Source organism: Macrobrachium nipponense, chromosome 10, assembly GCF_015104395.2.
Source record: "Macrobrachium nipponense isolate FS-2020 chromosome 10, ASM1510439v2, whole genome shotgun sequence".
Taxonomy (NCBI): Eukaryota; Metazoa; Arthropoda; class Malacostraca; order Decapoda; family Palaemonidae; genus Macrobrachium; species Macrobrachium nipponense.
Genome location: NC_087204.1, coordinates 80,266,874 through 80,287,590, shown reverse-complemented (window position 1 = coordinate 80,287,590; position 20,717 = coordinate 80,266,874). Strand labels below are relative to the sequence as shown.

Genomic DNA, 20,717 nt, shown 5'->3' with positions numbered 1-20,717 from the left:
AGAGGTACTGGAAGAGGATACTTTCTGAGCCTTGCTCCATCTTCTAAAACACCTCCCACTTCGACTGGTACCAAACGCGTAACGTGGAAGGTCTCCTGGCTCTTGCGATGGCTTTCGAAGCCTCGCGTGAAAAAAACCCCCTTGCTCTAACGAGTCCTTCGATAGTCTGAAGGGCAGTCAGACTTAGAGCGGGGAGGTTCTTGTGATACCTGTCGAAGTTGGGGCTGTTTGAGAAGATCGCTCCTTAGTGGAGCGATCTGGGAAGATCCACTATCCACTCCAGCACCTCTGTAACCCAGTCTAGGGCTGGCCAGAAGGGAAGCGATTAAAGTCAGCTTCGCTCCTTCTGAGGAAGCAAACTTCCTTAAATCCACGTTCCCCCTACTAGTTTTGAAGGGGGGAAAATCGTACCGTCTACGCCCGTCCAATCCATCAGGAGGCCGTCTATGGCTATTGCTCTTGGGTCCCTGCAATCGGGAGCAATAGTTTCTCCAGTCTCTTGTTCCAATTGGTCGCAAGAAAACAAGTTCTAATATTCGGTCTTCCCCATAACTCCCACAACTACTCGCAAACTTGTGGATGGAGGATCCACTCCGTGGGGAGGACTTGGTTCTTTCTGCTTAGCAGATCCGCCGAACGTTTCTTTCTCCCTGCCACAAATCTGGTGAGAAGAGAGATTTCTTTCTCCCTGAGCCCAGAGCAGCAACTCCTTTGCTGTCTTGTAAAGGGAGAATGAATGAGTTCCCCCTTGCTTCCTGATATAGGCGAGGGCTGTCGTATTGTCCGAATTAATCTGAATGACAGATCTGAGATCTGCCTTTGAAATGAATGAGAGCCAAATGCAATGGGCTTTTAAACCCTTTCTTTCTTGTTTATGATGCCAGGCGACACCCTGTGCTCCCTTCTAGGTGCCTGACACTTCTTCCAAGCCCCAGCGTTGCCCTCCCCATCCTGAATCCGACCCCGCCGTCTGGCAAACAACGCTCGGAGAGGGCTCTGTAGGTGCAGAGATATTCCTTTGCTGAGTTCTTTGGGTCCAACCACCATCGAAGATCCTCCTTGATCTTGTCTGTCAGCTGAAAGGAGTCTCCTAGCTCTGGGAAACTCTGATCCCATCTCTCCTTCAGGTAATACTGAAGGGGTCTGAGGTGCAGCCTTCCTAAAAGAAATGAACTACTCCAATGAGGAGAGGGTTCCCAGCAAACTCATCCATTCCCTCGCGGAGCAATGTTCTTTCTTTAGAAAAGTTGCAACCTTCGCTAGGCAGTGTTCTATTCTCTCTTGTGATGGAGACGCTAGAAAACCCCGAGAATCCATCTGAATCCCCCAGATAGACAATGCTTGCTGGGGATCCAGCTGGGACTTCTCGAGGTTGACTAGGAGTCCAGAGACTACGTCAATTTTAGAGTCAAAGAAAGGTCCCCTCCAGACACTGAACCTTTGATTTTGCCCGTATGAGCCAGTCGTCCAAGTACATGTAGATCCTGATCCCTTCTAAAGGTAGCCAATGTGCCACATTCCTTAGGATGCCCGTAAAGACTTGAGGGGCTGTCGATAGACCGAAGCACAGAGCTCGAAACTGGAAGACTCTTCCCTGCGACACGAATCTCAGATATTTCCTTGATGCCGGATGAATTGGCACATGGAAATATGCATCTTGAAGGTCCAGGGATACCATCCAGTCCCCTGGACGAAGAGCAGAAAGCACAGAGGAAGAAGTCTCCATCGAGAACTTCTTCTTTATCACATAGAAGTTCAGCGCGCTTGTTACATCTAAAACCGGCCTCCACCCTCCCGAGGCTTTCGGCACTAGGAATAGCCGATTGTAGAAACCTGGGAATGGAGGAGCTCTTGCACCAGTTCTATGGCTTCCTTCTGTAGCATAAGGTCTACTGCTTGCAGGAGAGCTTGACTCCGGACAGGATCTTTGTAATTTGCCGTTAATTCCCTTGGAGTTTTTTTCGTTAAGGGAGGATTTTCCTTGAAGGGGATCAAGTATCCTCTCTCAAGGATTGAGAGGGTCCAGCTGTCTGCCCTCTCTGCGCCCAGACTCTGGCAAAGTTCGATAGTCTGGCGCCTACGATGTCTGGAGGGACTTCTCGCTCACTTTGCCTTCCCGAAAGGTCTTCTGGAAGGTCTTCCTCTCTGATCCGGCCTCCGACCTCTGAGAGGGGCTCTCGAAGGAGGAGGCTCCCCGAAAGGGCTGCTGAAGGGGTACTTTCTCTTTCTTGGCCACGGGAACAGCGGGTCTAAAATCTCTTCGCTGATTGGGCAAGGAGGTCCTGCGTGGCTTTCCAGTTAAAGACTTGGCTATATCTTTATCTGTATCCTGGGGAAAGAGGTGGCTCGAAAGAGGCGAATACAATAAAGCCGACCTCTGTAGAGGAGAGACTGACTTAGACAGGAAGGAACTGTAGACGGACCTCTTCTTCAAGATTCCGGAGCCCAAAGAGGGAAGCAACCTCTACCGAACCATCCATCACAGCTCTATCAAGGCAGGCTAAGACACTCGACAGCTCCTCCATGCTTACGAAGTCCAGGTCCTGCGCTCTCTTAGCAAGAGCTCCCAGGGACCAGTCCATGAAATTGAACACCTCAAGTGTCCTGAAGAGGCCCTTGAGGAGATGGTCGAGCTCACACATCCCCCAAGTAACCTTTGCTGAAAGGAGGGAGCGCCTCCTGGAAGAGTCCACAAGCGAGGCATAGTCTGCATCTGCTGACAAGGGAGGTCCTAAGCCTATGGGTTCCTTGGTGTCATACCATCTTCCCAGGTTTGCCCGTCAGCTTGGAAGGAGGGCATGAAAACACCGTCTTGCCCGCTTCTCTCTTTGACTGAAGCCATTCTCCAAAGCCTTTTGAAGGCTTTCTTCATACAAAGGGTCGGACGCATCTTCACAAAGGAGGAGGCTTTTTGGAGACTTAGTGCTCAAAAGCAAAGATCCTGACGAGGGAGGATCAGCTGGCTGAAGTGTATCCCCAAACAACTCCTAAGTAAGAGAGATGAAAGCCTCTTCTAGTCGGAAACTACTGGGTCGACTGGCAACTCCTCCTCCAAGACCTCCTCGAACACTCCAGCTGTAGAAGAGCACTTCGAAGGGGAGCGGATCTGAGAAGGAGAAGGACTCCTGTTACGCGAAGGAGTGCGCCTTCCATGAGATCTATGCTTGTTGCTGCTAGCTGCAAGGGGGCTCTTGAATGGAGAAGAGATATTGGAAGGATCCTGTGTCTTGCGAGGAGAAGGGCTCCTTACGTGCGAAGGGGTCCTGGTAAGGTCCTGGCGCCTGAGAGGCTCCTGGTGCCTGCTGGGCTCCTGGCGCCTGACGAGATCCTGGTGCTTGCTAGGCTCCTGGCGTCTGATGGGATCCTGGCGCCTGCAAGGCTCCTGGTGCCTGATGGGATCCTGGCGTTTACTCGACTCCTGGCGCCTGAAAAGCTCCTGGCGCTTACTAGGCTCTTGGCGCTTGATAGGCCTGCCGTGATCCTGGCGCCTACCGAGTTCTTGACGTTCAACAGAAGAGTCCGACTCCTGATCCCTACGCGAATCTGGTACTGTGCGCCTTCTCGGAGAGCGGCTACTGCTGGGAAACTTGCTACGATCAGAGGAGCTCCTGAGAAGCTCAAGATGTCTACCGCCTGGAGAACATCTGTACGGAGGAGAGGAGCGCCTGTAGGGCGCAACGAGAGCGCCTGCTAGAAGGGGATCTCCTGTGAGGAGAAGAGCGCCTGGAAGAATCAGAGAGATCTCTTCTAAAAGGAGATGAGCGCTTGCTACTAGCGGGAAGTCTCTTTGAGCTCTTCACTGGTAGAGACGTCTCTTTCCAGCGCGCAGAATCCTTAGAGAGGCGCTACCAGGGAGGACAACTGCTCTTGAAGGCTTATAAGAAAAAGCTTGGTCGGATCTTGGGGAGCGGGAGAAGGTCGTCTAGCCTTCTTACTGCCTGAAGGAAAATCCTCAGGGAAGCGCTCAGGGCTCGAGTCAAAAGCGTCTCCTTTTGGCAAAATTCAAGATCTCTTCAAGGGGCGTGACTTTGAGGCCGAACTCCAGCCACGCTTAGGCGATGACGAAAAACTCTCTAAGGATGCCTTTTCTGCAGCTATCCAAGGCAGCCTGGGTCGCTTCTTCAGGATCTACCGAAGGGACGCCTGACCGTTGGGGATGCTCCACATCCTCCTTGCGGCTGTCAACATTCCTCCTCCCCTGTTCCTGGGAGTTTGAAAAAGGTCTAGGCCTAGGAGCAATGCGGAGCCGATCAGACGCCCGTCCACTGCACTGAGATCACTGCGCAAGTCACTTTCACTGAGATCACATTAGCCACGAAGTTCCCGACTTTCCAAGTCCTTAAGTTTCGATTCCAAGCCTTAATTTGCTCTGTAGCTTCCTGATGGAGGACTTCATAATCTCCATCTCTGAAGATGAATCCTTGGATTCAATACAGGGAGAAGGGGCTGAGGTTACAGGTGAAAGATTAGAACCTACGATGTTAGTTTCTATTTCAGGTTCAAAAGAGCAAGACCTACTTGAGCTCCTTGCGGAAGCCTTCCTAGCTCTATCTTTCTCTAGTTTTCTAATGTAAGAAGTTAAATTCTTCCACTCTTGCTCTATTAGTCCTTCACATTCTACACAAGTATTGTTAAAAGAACATTCAGAACCTCTACATTTCATACATACCGTATGAGGGTCTACCGATGCTTTCGGCAGTCTAACCTTACAATCATCCCTTACACACACTCTAAACAAAGGTGTTACGATAGCGTCAGACATCGTGAGAGAAAAAACCTATCCAAAATCAAAAACTGTCCACGAAAGCGTATGCCAAGCCAGAGAAAAACAACAATACTTCACCAAAGGTCAATCCAAAATAATTCTCGGCAAACGAGCAGAATTCCAAGCAGGAGGAACCAACAACAGTTGTTGTCGTACCGGCGACAGAGAAAATCTGATTAGAAAACGGGAATGGTTCCGGATCCCGCCACCCAGCGGCGGGAATGGTAGATCACCTGACCTACCTGTTGCGTGTGCCGCGAGTTTTGAATTCTGTCGGGAACGACGGAGTCTATAGCTAAGTATATATCTGCTGGGTAAGTTGCATGTACAAAATGACATTTTTAACTCAGATACAGCTTGGCATGAAGGGTTTGTTCTTCATATGTTAATCTCATTTGATAAATGACTTCTAGAAAATTTAGTGACTGGATATTCTAAAAATGCTAAAGACTCTGGCAAAATCTTTAACAGATTTATTTCTAAGAAAAATATTTTAAAATTATTTTTCTTACTACATACATGCAGGAGGTTGCAACGTTTTTTGAACACTGAGGCACATATTTGTTGCGTCATATATTCTCTCAGTTACATGAAAGATTGAGGGGATTGAATGCTGTTAAATATATTAGGTTTACATACTTGGGATGATGTGGCAATGAAAATGTTATAAAATTAAAAAAAAACACATGATGATCTTACTTTCAAAGGCATCTTTAGCTGGTAAAACCTTGAGAGGAGGTCTTGATGGGTTGGGCTCTGCATATGGTTGCAGATCTCCAGACTTTGGAGGTGTCCAAGATGGAATGTATTCAGGTCTTCGCCATACAATGCCATGTTCATTAAGCTCTAGTCGCATAGCATAATGACGACGCTGGTCAAACACTGAAAATCAAGTATAAGACAGTAAGAAATCTAAAAGCTTCTACAAATATGAAATGTTTTATACAACTTTTAATTGCTTTGTAATCTTGAAAATTAAGCTGAAATTATATACATAGTACATAACTGGTTATTCAAACGGTAGCCATTACTGATTAAAGCTACTTGTAAAAGAAAAGTAATGCTAATTAACAGGGATGAAACTGAAACAAACTTCACTTGGGATACAGTTTCCTAACCAGGGAAGGGGAAATTTTATAACCCTGGGCCTGCCAACAATTACATACTTTATCTAGAATATCATGTCCTATCTGACTGGAGGAGCTCTGCCCTTCTGTAAGTAGGAAGTTTAGGTTATTCAAGATAAAGCTGTTCCCAAAACATGTCCATTGTATGAGTTATTCTTCCAAAATGTGGGCCAATTTCCTCTCACCTCATTACAAAAAGTGCAAAATTCAAACACACTTTTAAGTATATGTTAGTAAAAGTACTAGGTAATAGTGTGATAATAATTTTCTCACTGTCACTAAATTAAGTAACACAAATGTCTGAATGATGAAGATTTTGGTGCTCTATTTGTGAAGGACAGGTAGATGATTACTACTTTACTAATACAATGTCAAATGACTGTCAGTTTTCTAAACTTACATATTCTCAGTAACTTCTTGGATATTCTTCCAAAAGTCTTCAGAGCAAAGAGCCCTTGTGCAGCAGACTGGCACTTGTACAATTTTTTTTAAATAACACTTACTCTTATTTTTTTCCTACCTTAACTTCATATTTCTCATACTTAGTTTTTTGTCACTTTTATTTTCAGTATCCAATATTCACTTTCATCATGGATCTATCCTAAGATAGATGATCAGATAGCAAGTAAAAAATAATAAGCAAATTTAATATACAAATCTAGAGCTACAGTATAAAATTTTTTTCAGGATCATGAAGCTTTCTGCCTACATATAAAACTGATTTTCTCAATGCTGCATTTTTTATTACTTCAAGTGAGTCACAATTTGGAATCATTTGGTGATGACAGTTGCTGGGAAGGTAAATCACTGTAAATGTGGTTTTTCTGTGATTGCATTACAGGAACTTAAGAGAAAGAGGGCAAGGAAGAAGAATGGCTGTATGTATTACTTTTCCTTGCTAGTCACTGAGCCATTCCCATACCCAACACCTACTGGAAAGAAAACAGACATTCCCTCTACTTATGAACCATAGCCTAACAAATTCAAGATAAGCAATATACAAAGTGCATATTTGTACGTGTAATGGTAAGCTGAGTTCGGAGGCAGAGGCCTCCAAAAGGCCAGGCTAACTCAGTATCTTAGCTAGATTAGGTTAGGCTACAGCCCTGTAAATATCACTGCTACATTTTCTGGCTGGGGTGATGGAGGTTCTGGGAGAAGACAAAGCTTCCTGCCCACTTCCATGGCCAGGCAGGTAAAAACACTGTCTTAGATTATGTTCGGATCACTAAATATCACAGCCACACTTTCTGGGTTCGACCTGTGTCGGCCGGTGAAATGCTCCTGTAGCACGCATTTCTAGGTATAAATAGATGCTAAATATACCAGAGAAAAAGCTAAAAGGAATGCTGAAGTTACTACCTTCAGCTCGCTCACCCATAGGGTGTTGGTATAAACACAGAGGCGAGTGGAAGCCACTACCACAGGTATTCTGCCAATTAGAAGATTCCCCTCAAAACCCCTCTCTAGGTAGGTGTCGTTACAAGGACTACAATACGTCTACCTTCCGCTCGCTACTACTACAACTCCCGCTCGAAGGCTTCATTCCTGTATTAGCATGCTACAGTGACCGCACGTGTTTTTCTCGCTGCCCTCTTCTTGTGTTTTTGACGAAGCCATGTCTGCTCCAGAGCCCCAAGCTTCTTCATCTAAGTTGAGTATTCCTTTTTTCGTTTTTTGTATCTCGTGAGGGCACGATGCATCCCTTTTTAGCCCTTAATTGACCCCTTAGTTCTCGCGAACCGGGATGACGCTTCTTTTACATCCGCCATCTTGGGTGCATCATTCGCCACGTGTGTTCTTTCTCATTGTTATATTATGATGAAATTTCCCTCACTGTTTGCATTTCACTGTTTAGACATGATATTGTTATGATACAATAAAGTTTTATACATACTTACCTGGCAGATATATACATAGCTATTGACTCCGTCGCGCCGACAGAATTTCGAATTTCGCTCACACGCTACAGGTAGGTCAGGTGATCCACCGCGCCGCCGCTGGGTGGCGGGAATAGGAACCCATTCCCGTTTTCCATCAGATTTTTTCTACACCATCTGTCTCCTGAGGGGAGGCTGGGTGGGTAGTTTAATTGTATATATCTGCCAGGTAAGTATGTATAAAACTTTATTGTATCATAACAATATCATTTTTATACATTCAACTTACCTGTCAGATATATACATAGCTGATTCACACCATTGGAGGAGGGTAAAGACAGCTAATAACTGATTTAACAGGAAAACACAACAATCGTTGTAGGTATTAATAACATAAAACCTTGGTTCCTACCTGTTTAGACTGAAGACTTCATGGTTAATGCCCAGGAGTCTGCTTAGTCTCAAGAGCCTCAGCGAGATATTGATCTATTGCTAAGAGTTCTTGTAGGTCTGCCAAAGGGGTCTTATCCACTTACTTGGCCGATCCTATAAGGGCTATGTCAAAGGGTTTTTTTTTCTTTTTTTTCCAAATCCACTTATATGACAAGAACACCTTTTTTTTTCTAAGGAGCACAATCCCGATCCTGATCACCTTAACCTAACAAATGTTGTATCTAAGATTGCAAGAAAGTCATCCCCGGACTCCTTGCAAACAACCAAAAAACTCAATCACAATATTTTTACACCTAATTCTTTATGAAAAATAAATAAAAATAAAAATAAACAAATATAATTTCAATTTGTACTACCTCGCTTATAAGACCTATGCACATTCTCATACTGTCAAAAGCACCAAAAGCCGCCTGTGCTAGCCCAAGCATCTTGTCAGCAGAAAATCCTGATACTGTCTTAAAAGGAGAGAGGTCCATGTACGAATTTAGACAATGTCTTTAATCCTACTCCGTTTAAAAGGCACATTTCTAGTTCCTCACTAGCAAGGGCTATGGCCGCCTGTGCGACACCAAGCACTTTTACCAATAGTAACACAAAAACTGCCTCAAATAGTGGAGATCTCCGTAATCAAAGACACCGTTTTTATCCAAGCCTATCCTGTAAGATAAACTCAAAGTTCCTTACCTAAACAAGGCCATGGCCACCTGTGCAACAACTAGCCGTCAGGTAAGAAAGTTGAGAGCCCATCCCACCAGTATGGTATGGAAGTATTAGACTTCATAAAGGTTTAAGGATCGGTATGTGTCCTCAGTCCAGCACTGTATCCGCAGACACAAAAGGACCTAGAGAGAAGCACTTGTCGTAGGTAATTTTAACATCTCTAAGATAGTGGGATGCAAATACCGAGTTGCATCTCCAATAGGTCGCATTAATAATGTCCTTCATGGACATATTCTTTTGGAATGATAATGATGTTGTCACTGCTCTTACCTCATGAGCTTTAACTCGTAATAATTTAAAGGAATCCTCTGCACAATCGCTATGAGCTTCCATAATCACACTTCTAATAAAATACGCTAGCGCATTCTTGGACATTGGTCTTTTCGTGTCCCGAACTGCGCACCATAGACTTTGTTTACATGCCTTCAACTCTTCTTTCTTTTTAAGATAGAACCTAAGAGCTCTAACCGGGCATAAAGTTCTTTCGATTTCGTCTCCCATTAAGTTTGAAAGACTTTTCACCTCAAAACTCCTTGGCCATGGTTTCGAAGGGTTCTCATTTTTTGCCAAAAACAGAGTTTGAAAAGAACAGATGGCTGCGTCTTTCTTAAAACCCACCGAGAATCTAGGGCATGGATTTCTTATTCTCTTAGCCGTCGCTAGGCTATGAGAAAAACACACTTTCTCGTCCAAAATCCCTGAACGAGGCACGGTCGGGAGGTTCAAATTTTTTCCGATGTAGGAACTTGAGCACAACATCCAGATTCCAACTTGGCGGAGTAGAGGATATAGATTTTGACGTCTCGAACGATCTTATGAGATCGTGCAAATCTCTATCCTCTGCCAAGTTTAAGCCTCTATTTCTAAATACCGCTGAGAGCATACTTCGGTATCCCTTTATTGTAGCTACGGACAGATTGGATTCCTCTCTCAGGATAACAGAAAAATGCTATATTGGTCACAGAGGTATCGGAGGAGGACAGCTTATTCTTCCTACACCATCTTCTAAACACATCCCACTTCGATTGATAGACCCGGATAGTTGACGATCTCCGGGCTCTAGCAATTGCTTTCGAAGCCTTGCTTGAAAAGCCTCTCGCTCTGACCAATCTTTCGATAGTCGAAAGGCAGTCAGAGCGAGAGCGGGGAGGTTTTGATGGAACCTCTTGAAGTGGGGTTGTCTGAGAAGATCTATCCTGTTTGGAAGAGATCTTGGGTAGTCTACTGTCCATTCCTGTACCTCTGTGAACCAATCTTGGGATGGCCAAAACGGGGCGATGAGAGTTAATCTCGTCCCTGTTGATGCTACGAACTTCTTCATCACTACTCCTAGCAACTTGAATGGAGGGAAAGCGTAAGCGTCAAGTCCCGACCATCCAGTAGCATGGCATCCACGCTATCGCTCTCGGGTCTTCTACTAAGGAGCAGAAGTTCTCTATCCTCTTTGACAGGAACGTCGCAAACAAATCTATCTGCGGCCTTCCCCACAGGTTCCACAGACTTTGGCAGACTTGCTCGTGCAGAGTCCACTCCGTGGGGAGAACTTGTTTCGTCCTGCGAGCCTGGTCTGCTCTGATATTTCTTTCCCCTTTCACAAATCTGGTCAGGAGGGTAATATTCCTCTCCTCCGTCCATGACAACAGATCCTTCGTTATCTCGAATAGGGAAAACGAGTGCGTCCCCCCCTGTTTTTTTATATAAGCCAACGCCGTGGTGTTGTCTGCGTTGACTTGAATCACTTGATTTCTTACTTCTGACTCAAAGAATTTTAATGCCAGAAACACTGCATATAGTTCTTTGGCATTTATATGCCAATCTCTTTGTTCTTTCTTCCATTTGCCAGAGACTTCTCTTGCCCCTAGAGTCGCTCCCCATCCCGTTTCTGAAGCGTCTGAGAACAAGATTTGGTTTGGGTTCCGAACCTCTAGGGACACTCCCTTGTTCTCTTTGAGTGGGAGCAGCCACCACTTTAGGTGTTTCTTCACCTCTAATGTTACCGGAAAAGTGTCCGACAGATGGCCCTTCTTCCAAGTCCAAGATCTCTTTAGGAAGAATTGTAGGAGGCCTTAGATGAAGTCTTCCTAGGGATACAAATTGTTCCAGGGAAGAAAGAGTCCCTAGAAGGCTCAGCCACTCCCTGGCTGAACTCCTGTCTTTCTTAGGAGGATGTAACTTTCTGATCCCCCGAAGAATCCTTTCTTGTGGGACGGAAAAACCCGAAAATCCCGAGAATTCATCTGATCCCCAAATAGACTATCCTGACCCTGGGGGTCATCCCTGCGATTTCTCGAGATTCACGAGAAGTCCTAATTCCTTTCCTTTGTCAAATTTCTAAATGTTTTTTTTTTTCTTCAGATCCTCCAAACATTGTTCCTGGGATTTTGCTCTTATCAGCCATCGTCTAGGTACAGAGAGACGCTTATGCCTTCCAGGTGTAGCCATCTGGCTACGTTCCGCATCAGGTACGTAAATACCTGTGGAGCTGTGGAGAGGCCGAAGCACAAGGCCCTGAAACTGGTTAAGTAAACCTTTTTTTTTTTTCCCTTGCAATCACAAACCTGAGATACTTCTTTGATGACGGGTGAATAGGAACGTGGAAATATGCATCCTGCAGGTCTAGAGAGACCATCCAGTCCTCCTCTTCGCAGGGCTGCTAAAGTACCGAGGCAGAAGTCTCCATCGAGAACTTTTTCTTTTCCACATATTTGTTCAGAATGCTCACGTCCAAGACTGGCCTCCATCCCCCGGATGCCTTTGGAACTAAAAACAGGCGGTTGTAAAACCCCGGAGAGGAAGGATCCTGAACCTCTTCTATTGCCTCTTTGTCCTTCATTCCTATCACCATCTGAAGAAGTGTCTCCCTCAGAACAGGGTCCTTGTACTTCGCCGACAGTTCCTTTGGGGAATTCGACAAAGGTGGTCTGGCCTGAAAAGGTATAATGTAACCTTTCCCCAAGACTGCTAGCGTCCAAGGATCGGCTTTCCTTATCTTCCATGCCCCTACGAAGTTTAGGAGGCCTGGCCCCTACAGATGTTTGGAGGAACCTCGCTGCTACTTTGATTTCTTGAAAGATCTAAAGGAGGACCTTCCTCGCTTTTCTGCTGTCTTCCTTTTCGTTGGAGGATGAGAGGTGGAACCTCTCCGAAAGGGCACTACCGGAGTACGAGTAGTCTCTTTCGCTACTGGTACTGTTTGGTCTTGATTTCTTGGAGGATTGTACTAATAAGTCCTGGGTTGCCTTTTCAGCAAGAGACTTTGAAATCTCCTTCACCAGTGCGAAGGGAAAAGGTGATCCGAGAGAGGGAGCGTATAACAGGGCTGACCTTTGTGAATGAGAACCCGCTTTGGTTAGAAATGAACCAAATAATGATCTCTTCTTCACTACTCCTGCTCCAAATAGAGATGACAATTCTCCCGATCCATCCTGAACCGCCTTATCCATACAGGATAAAATGCAATGTAAAACTTCAGGTCTAAAACATCTGGTTCATTTGCCTTCTTGGCCATCACTCCAAGGGACCAATCCAAGAAGTTAAAACTTCTAGTACATGGAAAAGTCCCTTGAGGTGTTGATCCAATTCTGACATGCTCCAATATGCTTTAGCTGTATTCAAAGCATGTCTTCTCGATGCTTCAACCAAGCTTGAAAAATCCGCCTCCGCGGAAGATGGAAGCATAAGCCCCATCGCTTCCTCTGTCCTGTACCAATATTCCCCTCCTACCTCCGAGCTTACATGGAGGAGTGCAAAAAACTGTCTTCTGAGCTTCCTTCTTCACCTTCATCCAATTATTTAAAGATTTGAATAGCCTTCTTCATTGATATGGCTGGTTTCATTTTTAAATACGAAGACGATTTAGAAGGAACCTTCGTACTAGAGAACAGAGATCTCGGGGAAGGAGGAGCTGCAGGGCTTAGAGGAGTCTCCAAATTCTTGTAGGGAGAAGAGAGGCTAACACTTTGTAGTTAGATACCCCCTCATTGTTCGGGGTTTTTCTTTTTCCTTCCTTCCCCTTTTCGCCCAACCCCCTCATCCAAACTCCATCCTAGAAGGAGAGCGAGCTCTTTTATTAGATTCTTTGTCCGTAGACATATTCCCATATAGGAGAAATACTCCTAGAAGGAGGAGAGACTGACAGATCTAGAAGTTCTCCCTTTCTTATCCACCAAAACATCCTGAGACATGGAGGTTGAAACCGTAACCTTCGATGTACCAGGTTGCTTCCTTGCATTAGGGTTTCTACTTGTAGGAGACTCGCTATCCGAAGACATTACATGAAAAGATCTTCTATTACCCTTATAACTTCTCGCTCTTGCCGCTCTTCATGATCAGCTGGCGCCTTGCACCTGACTGGCGCTTCGCGCTTGGTTGAATCTTCTCGCGCGGTTGGCGCCTCGCTGGCTCCTCTTGCGCTGGTGGCGCCTTGCGCTCGACTCGCGCTTCATGCCTGGTTGGCGCTTCGCGGCCGTCTATCGCGTCGCGTCTGGCTGGCGCTTCGCGCCTGTATGTCTCTTCGCGGCCGCCTGGCGCCTGGCTAGCGCTTCTCGCCTGGTAGGCGCTTCTCGGCAGTCTGGCGCATCGCGCCTGGCTGGCGCTTCTCGTCTGGCTGGCGCTACGCTCCTGGATGGCGCCTCGCGACTGATTGTCTCTTCCTGTTTGTAGGAATTCTCACGCGCGGCTGGCTCCTCGTGCCTGGCCAGCTTCTCGCGCCTAGTCGTCTCCTGCGATATCGGATAGCGCCTGGTTGCCGCGTCGCGCCTGATTGGAGCCTCGCGCTTACGTGTTAGTTCTTTGCGGCTGACTGGCGCTCCGCGCCTGGCTGGCGCTTCGTGCTCGGCTGGCGCTTCACGCCTGGCTGACGCCTCGCGCCCCGAACTCGCGGGTCTGTGAAAATAGACCCTTCATCCGAAGAAGAATCTTCTTTTCTGGGAGGTTGATAGTAAGGGTTTTTTGACTTCTTCACAGGAAGATTAACATCCTTTCTTCTTGGAGGATCTCTCGAAAGGACCCCGACTAGAGAAGCAATAGACTCTTGCATATCCTTTAATATCTTCGTCGTTTCTTCTCTCTGGTCTAAACGAGAGGAAGGAGAGACCTTCTTCTTTCTCCATTCCCCACAACTTATCGGGAGAAGCCAAAACTTTGCTTTCTTATTCTCTGTCGGGGTGGAGTCCTCCGAAAAACGTTCCGGACTCGAGTTTATGCCCGATTCTTCCCAGATCCTCTTCAAGGGACGAAAACGATCCGCTGATCTCCATCCTCTTTTAGGTGAGGAATTCTCCGATGACGAAAAACATTCACATAGAACGCTTTTTCTAATGCGTTCTCTGGCAGTCTGTGACGTTACAGATTCTGCCAAAGAGACGTCTGACTGGTGGGGATCCTCCATAACCTCCGTAAGGCTTTCGACATTCCTTCTCCTCTGGGCTTGGGAGCTTGAAAGAGGTCTAGGCCTGGGAGCGTTGTGAAGCCAATCAGACGCCTCCTCCACTTCACTGGGGAAATTCACATCACTTTCCACAGCACTACTTTGCTTACCTTCTATGGCAGCCATTTTACGCTCCATTTTCATAAGCCGCATCCTTTAAGGCTTGCTATCTCCGAAGCAGAGTCCGTAGGATCTGCATTGGAGAAGGACCTGAAATATTACAAGGAGCGTTCATAATGTTAGAGGAGGGTACAATATTACTCACCAAACCACTTGAAGATTGAGAGCTAGGCTTGGTTTTGGAAGATGACTTCCTTAACCGGGTCTTTCTCTAATTTCCTTAAATAAGAAGTTAGAGACTTCCACCCTTCAGCACTCAAACTCTCACATTCATGACAAGTGTTATCCATCGAGCATTCATACTTCCTGCATCTTTTTACATACAGTGTGAGGATCAACCGAAGCTTTCGGCATTCTCACCTTGCACCCTTCATTCACACACATTCTCACCACACTTCCAGAATCAGACATCATGATGAAAATTCCAAGCCAAAATCCAAATAACGATCCACAAAAGCGTATGCCAGTACAACGATCCAAATACGTCACCAAAGGGTCCAAAACGATGATCAATTGTATCCAAAAACGAAATCCAGCCGGAGATACCAACAACGATGTTGCCAGTATGGCCGACAGAAAAATCTGATGGAAAACGGGAATGGGTTCCTATTCCCGCCACCCAGCGGCGGCGCGGTGGATCACCTGACCTACCTGTAGCGTGTGCGCGAAATTCGAAATTCTGTCGGCGCGACGGAGTCAATAGCTATGTATATATCTGACAGGTAAGTTGAATGTATAAAATATTGTTTTTGCATACCCCATCCTTATTCTAGCTCCTGTCGTTTTCTGAAGCTTTGGTTTTACGAATCTTATCCTTACGTCGTAGGCCCTAACTCGCTCCTGACGTACTCTGAGGTCTCTTGTTGTATGTTTATATTTCGTTTTTCTATAGCCTTTGGTGGTCTCCTTTTTGTCCTCAGTCCCTCAGGAGCGTGTTGGTTCCCCTTCATACGTACTTTTATTCTCAATGTTATATGCGAGTATAGTGTGTTTTTGGCTCCTAGGCTAGCCTATAGTACCCCAGTTTTTGTGGAGAGGTTGATTCCTCTATCTCTCTCGCGATATTCATGCATGCATTCTTTTATTGTGTTTTTCAATGTTAGTCAGTAATGCACTCGATTATATTCACGTTTATGATAAATATTCATGTTCTTTGTGAGGTTGGAAGTCCTTGCAATTCCCTTCCCTGGCCTACCCGACCAGACCTAGGCTAGGTTTTGGAAGGTAGGTCAGGCAGTCCTGCCCCTCCACCCTTTCAGCCCCCACTCTTACTGCCTCCTGCCCAGGTTATTATGCTTGCTGGGAGAGCAGTCCAAGACAGAGAGCCCCTCTCGTGTCATGTTTGTTGGGCCTAGACCTATCGTACCTGACCAGGTCGGAATTTTCGATTTTGGAGGGTTTAGTTAGGTTCTATCCTTCCACTTCATGATGTCCTTCGGAGGCCAGGCTAACCTACCTGACCAGATCTGTACCGATCTTGGAGGGTTAGGCTGGGTCCTTGCTGGTGCGTCCCCCCCCCTTTCCCTCTTTTCGCAGTTTCTTCCAGTAATTCCTCATCATTTATTTTATGTTTGTCTTGTTGTGTGTAGCCTGGGCCTTTGCCCCCTTTAGGATGTCAGTTGGCCTACCGTCTTCTGCTCCTTTAGTGGTAGGCTAATTACAGCTCCCAAAAGGTGGTGGGTCACTGGATCGGTTGCTGTGGCCAGGCGATCACGACTTGTCCACTCTCCTCCAGACCACTCCCCCCCCTGCCCCGGTCTTGTTCCAGCGCTGCCTAGCTAGCTCGCGGTTCAAGTAATCCTACCGATGAATGACCGCTAGAGCATATAGCTTATCCAGAGGGATTAGTCGGAGGAGATTGGTTGCTTAGTATTTTGCGTAATCTCTTTAATATGTCTCCGGGCCCGTAGGTCCTCTGGCTAGGTGGGGTCTACCATCACACCAACCAGCAGGCTACAGGCCGGATTGTACGTACCACTGCTCTGCTGCTCAGTTGTCTATTCTCCCTGTTGTCTCTGCCTCCCCACTCTGTGGGGGCGGAACTAGGCTTAGAGCTGCGTTTCTAGTTCCCCGGTGTTCGATCAGACTCAGGCCTAGGTTTTACCTTTTCCCCTGCTCTGCTCGTATCAGCCCGTCTCCGCCGGCATTTACTGTTATGAAAACGGGATTATGGACTCCAGAGTAGGTGAAGCCTTTAAGAGATTATGCTAGAACATGTTTTATTAGCCTCTGTAGGTATGTCTCCGGATCCGTAGTGGTTCCGATGTTGTGTGGTCTACCATCACACACGCCAGGAAGTATATACGGAGTTTATTGTACTGTGGTTTCTGTTGCTCAGTTTTCCGTCTTCTTTGCTATTGCTGTTCCCCATTTCGGTGGGGACGGAACGGGGCTCAGCAAATGCGCCTACATTTGATTACGTTGCATTAATCTGCTGCGATGCGATCAGACTCAGGCTTAGGTCTTACCTTTTTCCCCTGTGCTGCTTGTCTCAGGCCCTCTCCGCTGGTTATAGCTTTACCGATCACGAGGACGGACTCCTGAGCAGGCGGAGACATCCAGAGCCCCTTTTGATAACCAGTTAGTTGAAATTTATACCCGATATTGCCTTTAACGGATTAAATATTTAGTTAAAGTGCACCCATCTTGCCGGAATTAACTCCGGCGCCTTTATTCGATGATACTCATTTGACTTTTCAACTTACAGATGGTCGTTTGCCAGGTATCGGGATGTCAGGCCGTCCTATATAGGCCGTACGGGCAAGAGGTCTGCCGATTTCATGCCAGCTGCGCCATCCTGGTAGATGGGAATTCGGTCTGGCACCCAGAGGCCTGCACAGTTTGTTAAGAACTGGTGAGGATCGACTCAGACGAGTCGGTAAGTAACATTCTCGCCTCGTGTTTTCTGCGAAATTTCTGCTATACGTTGACTTTGGGAAATTTTTTGCCACGGGGATCCTAATTTGGTTATTTTTACAGGTTAGTTTGTCGCTCAAGCACCTCGTAGATGGCGTCCCTTACGTCCTGGGTGGGAGGATTCGGGATGAATGCTAAATCCAGCCAGCCCTACGTGCTGTCAGAGGAGCTCTGTTCCCTCCTATGGGTGCTTCGGTTTCGGCGGCTGTACCTGCGTCTGTGGCGGCTCCCATTATTGAGGGCATCCATCAATAGACCCAACCCCTCCCGGAGGACCAAGAGGGCTTGTGTGACATCGTCACAGAAGAAGTTGCGGTCATCAGCCTTCACCGCGAACCTATGGCCACAGAGGATCAGGAGGTAGGTAGGGAGGTGAGGCAGGTAGTCTCCCTTTTAGTTCCACTCCTTCTACTCCCCCCTCTTTCCAGGGCTTCCCTAGGGAGTCCGCCCCCAACTTGTGGGATAGCGGCCTCGGTAATCCCCAAGGTCAAGGCCTGGAAGATGAGATCCTTGCCAAAGGTATCCAAACCATTCAAGCCTTCTCCGGCAGGCTGCAAGGTCGTCTTCGGCTACCAACCGTCGACTTCCGCTACTAAAGCTTCTCCCCCACCCAAGGGGTCGAGGGCCATGTCCCCAAAGCCAGGCCGGCGGAGTCCGGCTTCGACCAGAAGCTTTCGCAAACCTTCTCATGATGAAGATGAGCGAGGTAGTGGACTCCAAACTTGAATCGGTGTCCACTCGACTCGCCTCAGGACTTGGTGTCCGGATTCCCCCAGTCCGGAACCACACAACAGTCCGTGACGGTAACCGGACGCATCCAAGCTGCCGCCACTTTGAAGGAACAGCAAAACCCTTGGCAGTTGGCTCTGCACAACCCGTTCTCGGACGGCAAGCTGACGATCAAAGGTTGCGGAACCCGACAGGTAGAAGACTTTGAGTTCTTCCCGGCGGGCCTTCATTCCTTTTTTTCAGGCTAACGCTAGACTAGCCGAAGATGCGCTAGTCAGGGTAGACAAAGTCCCGAAGGAGACAGTTATCTAGCCTAGGGACCAGGCCCAGTCTGCATGGGTCCGCACCCTCACAGATTGGGACTGTGTTAACACAAAGTTGACACCCCATAAAGGATGCTTTACGATGTTTTTGGTGTACGTCGAAGGTTGCAGAATTGACTCTGCAAGCTGCGGTAGAGGATAAACCTAAACTCAATCCAGAGTGTGCCTCCACCCATTCAGTGAACGTTTGCCTAGAATTCTGGGCGCCATGGTCAAAGCGGAATTCAAGGCAAGATGCATGCTGAGTAGGTCAATTAACTCAGTCACCACATTTGCAGATGTGCCTCTATTTAGGATCCACACAAAGTCACTATTACAGGCCTTCCAATCAGACCTGTATGACTTCATAGTGGCTAAGCGAGCCTTCAGGAAGCATGTCTTTGCGAATGCTTCCATAAGACACAACCAAACAGGCTCATAAAGGCGTCGATCTGGGGTGCCAACCTCTTCCCTGAGGACGTGGTTAACAATGTCCTCAGCGAGGCTGCTAGAGCTAACCAAACCTTCGGGTCCGTTGGTTTCCTCTTATACTAGAGTTGAATCTCCGTCCCAGACGGATTCCCTGTCCAGAACTGACTCAATAGGCGGGAGCTGAGATGGCGGCAGGAAGGAAGATGACGTGTCTGTGACCAAGGGAGTCGCTGGAGAACCTTCTGAGGACTCCCTGGCAGGCTTACGTCGCTTCCTTCTACCCTCATAGCACCTACTGCTCCTCTGACCAAGATATAGTACAAAAATCACAGGGCTCGGCACGAGAGCATTCGCACCCTCGGCACCGAGCACACAATTCATGAGGATCCACTTCTGGGAAGGAGCGGAAGGCCCCACTTACGGCCGTCCACACCAGGGCAAACTCTGTGGCTGATGGGGGGGGCATGGGGACGTCTCCAGCTCACGGCAATCCATATCACAATAAATATAAAATACAAAAGCACACGTACTTACAGTATTTTAACACACACACAAAGCAAACCAAGTTTGAGAAGACAAAGCATACGACGAAAGGCGGGCAGAGAGAGGTGGAGAATACGTCTGTTAACCAGCACGGCCGAAAACAAATTGGATCTTCACCTCCCAGTCCGCGCAGTTGCGTGGACTGTCGGACAAGCAGTTAACTACAGACTCGCTTGTTCGAAGCTTACGACCGGTTCCAGCTGCCGCGAAGTTACATTCCTATTGTAAAGGACCGATGGTTTGTATTCATATCGGAACAATATACACATTTTCATTCTTAATTCACTCGAAATTGCTCTTGATATACTTGTTTGAGAGTTGTTGACAGCGAAACCATGGCGGGAACAATTTTTTGTCTTATGTACAGGGTGTCCAAAAAAGGCTCAGTATATCATTACAAGTATTTATTGCTCAGAAAATCATTTAACAGAGTAATGCAGTTTTTTGTAGAATGAAGTGCTCTGAATGTAAACTTGAAATGTAGAACATTCTACAACACTGCATTACTCTAAGTTTTATGTTTCTGAGAAATAAATACTTGTAATGGTATTGGGACTTTATGGACACCCTGTACGTACATATGACTGCCAAAAGCACAGCAAGCAGACGACAGATTAGAGAATTGTTTATGACAAAAATTTTGTATCTTTTTGATCTCACTTTTCATTGATTCAAGTCTATATTACTATTTTGACTTTTTTACTTAGTAGCTAATAATTGTAACTTTATGCCCTGAAATAAACTGTAACCTTTAATGCTTGCATGCTAGGAATGGCAAAATTTCATCGTTGCCAATTTAGTGGAGCTTCACACATACGCTGTTGCATTTACAAACTGTTTCCACGAATTCTAGTTGTCACGGTAATGCAATAATGATAAACTTGCTCTAATATGTATATATCCTGCAAATAGATACGTATGCTAATTTCACGTATTTCCATGGTTTTGTGTAAGGTCTTGTACCCAGTTTGAGGGGTAAACACATACCAAATGGCAACACTGATAAACGAAAGGAGAGTGCAAACCACATCGTAGCTACTGTTCACAGCAAAACTGTTGATATTTGAGTCAGGAATCTAGTTACTTTTTCATCAAGGATTATTTTCAAATTAATTATCATGAATACGTAATAAATTTATGTAATTCATAATCTTACACTGATGTTTAACTATTCATTTTAAATTTGGAGCAGCTACAGTGCGTGGGCCAATCTTACCTCTGACCAATTTTCTTGTCCAAACCTACCACTAGATGGCGGTAAGTTCGGATAAGAAAATTGGCGGAAGAGCACACAACCAAAAT

The 20,717-nt window shown here is 46.5% G+C and overlaps 1 protein-coding gene across 1 annotated transcript in view; it reads right to left on the bottom strand.

Annotated features, from left to right (window-relative positions):
- The window catches only part of LOC135224179 (uncharacterized), a 39,131-nt gene that overhangs the window by 12,189 nt on the left and 6,225 nt on the right, over positions 1-20,717 (bottom strand). The window contains exon 2 of the mRNA XM_064263049.1: positions 5,465-5,647. Within this exon, the coding sequence (XP_064119119.1) occupies positions 5,465-5,647 (183 nt within the window). The remainder of the gene's footprint in view (positions 1-5,464; positions 5,648-20,717) is intronic.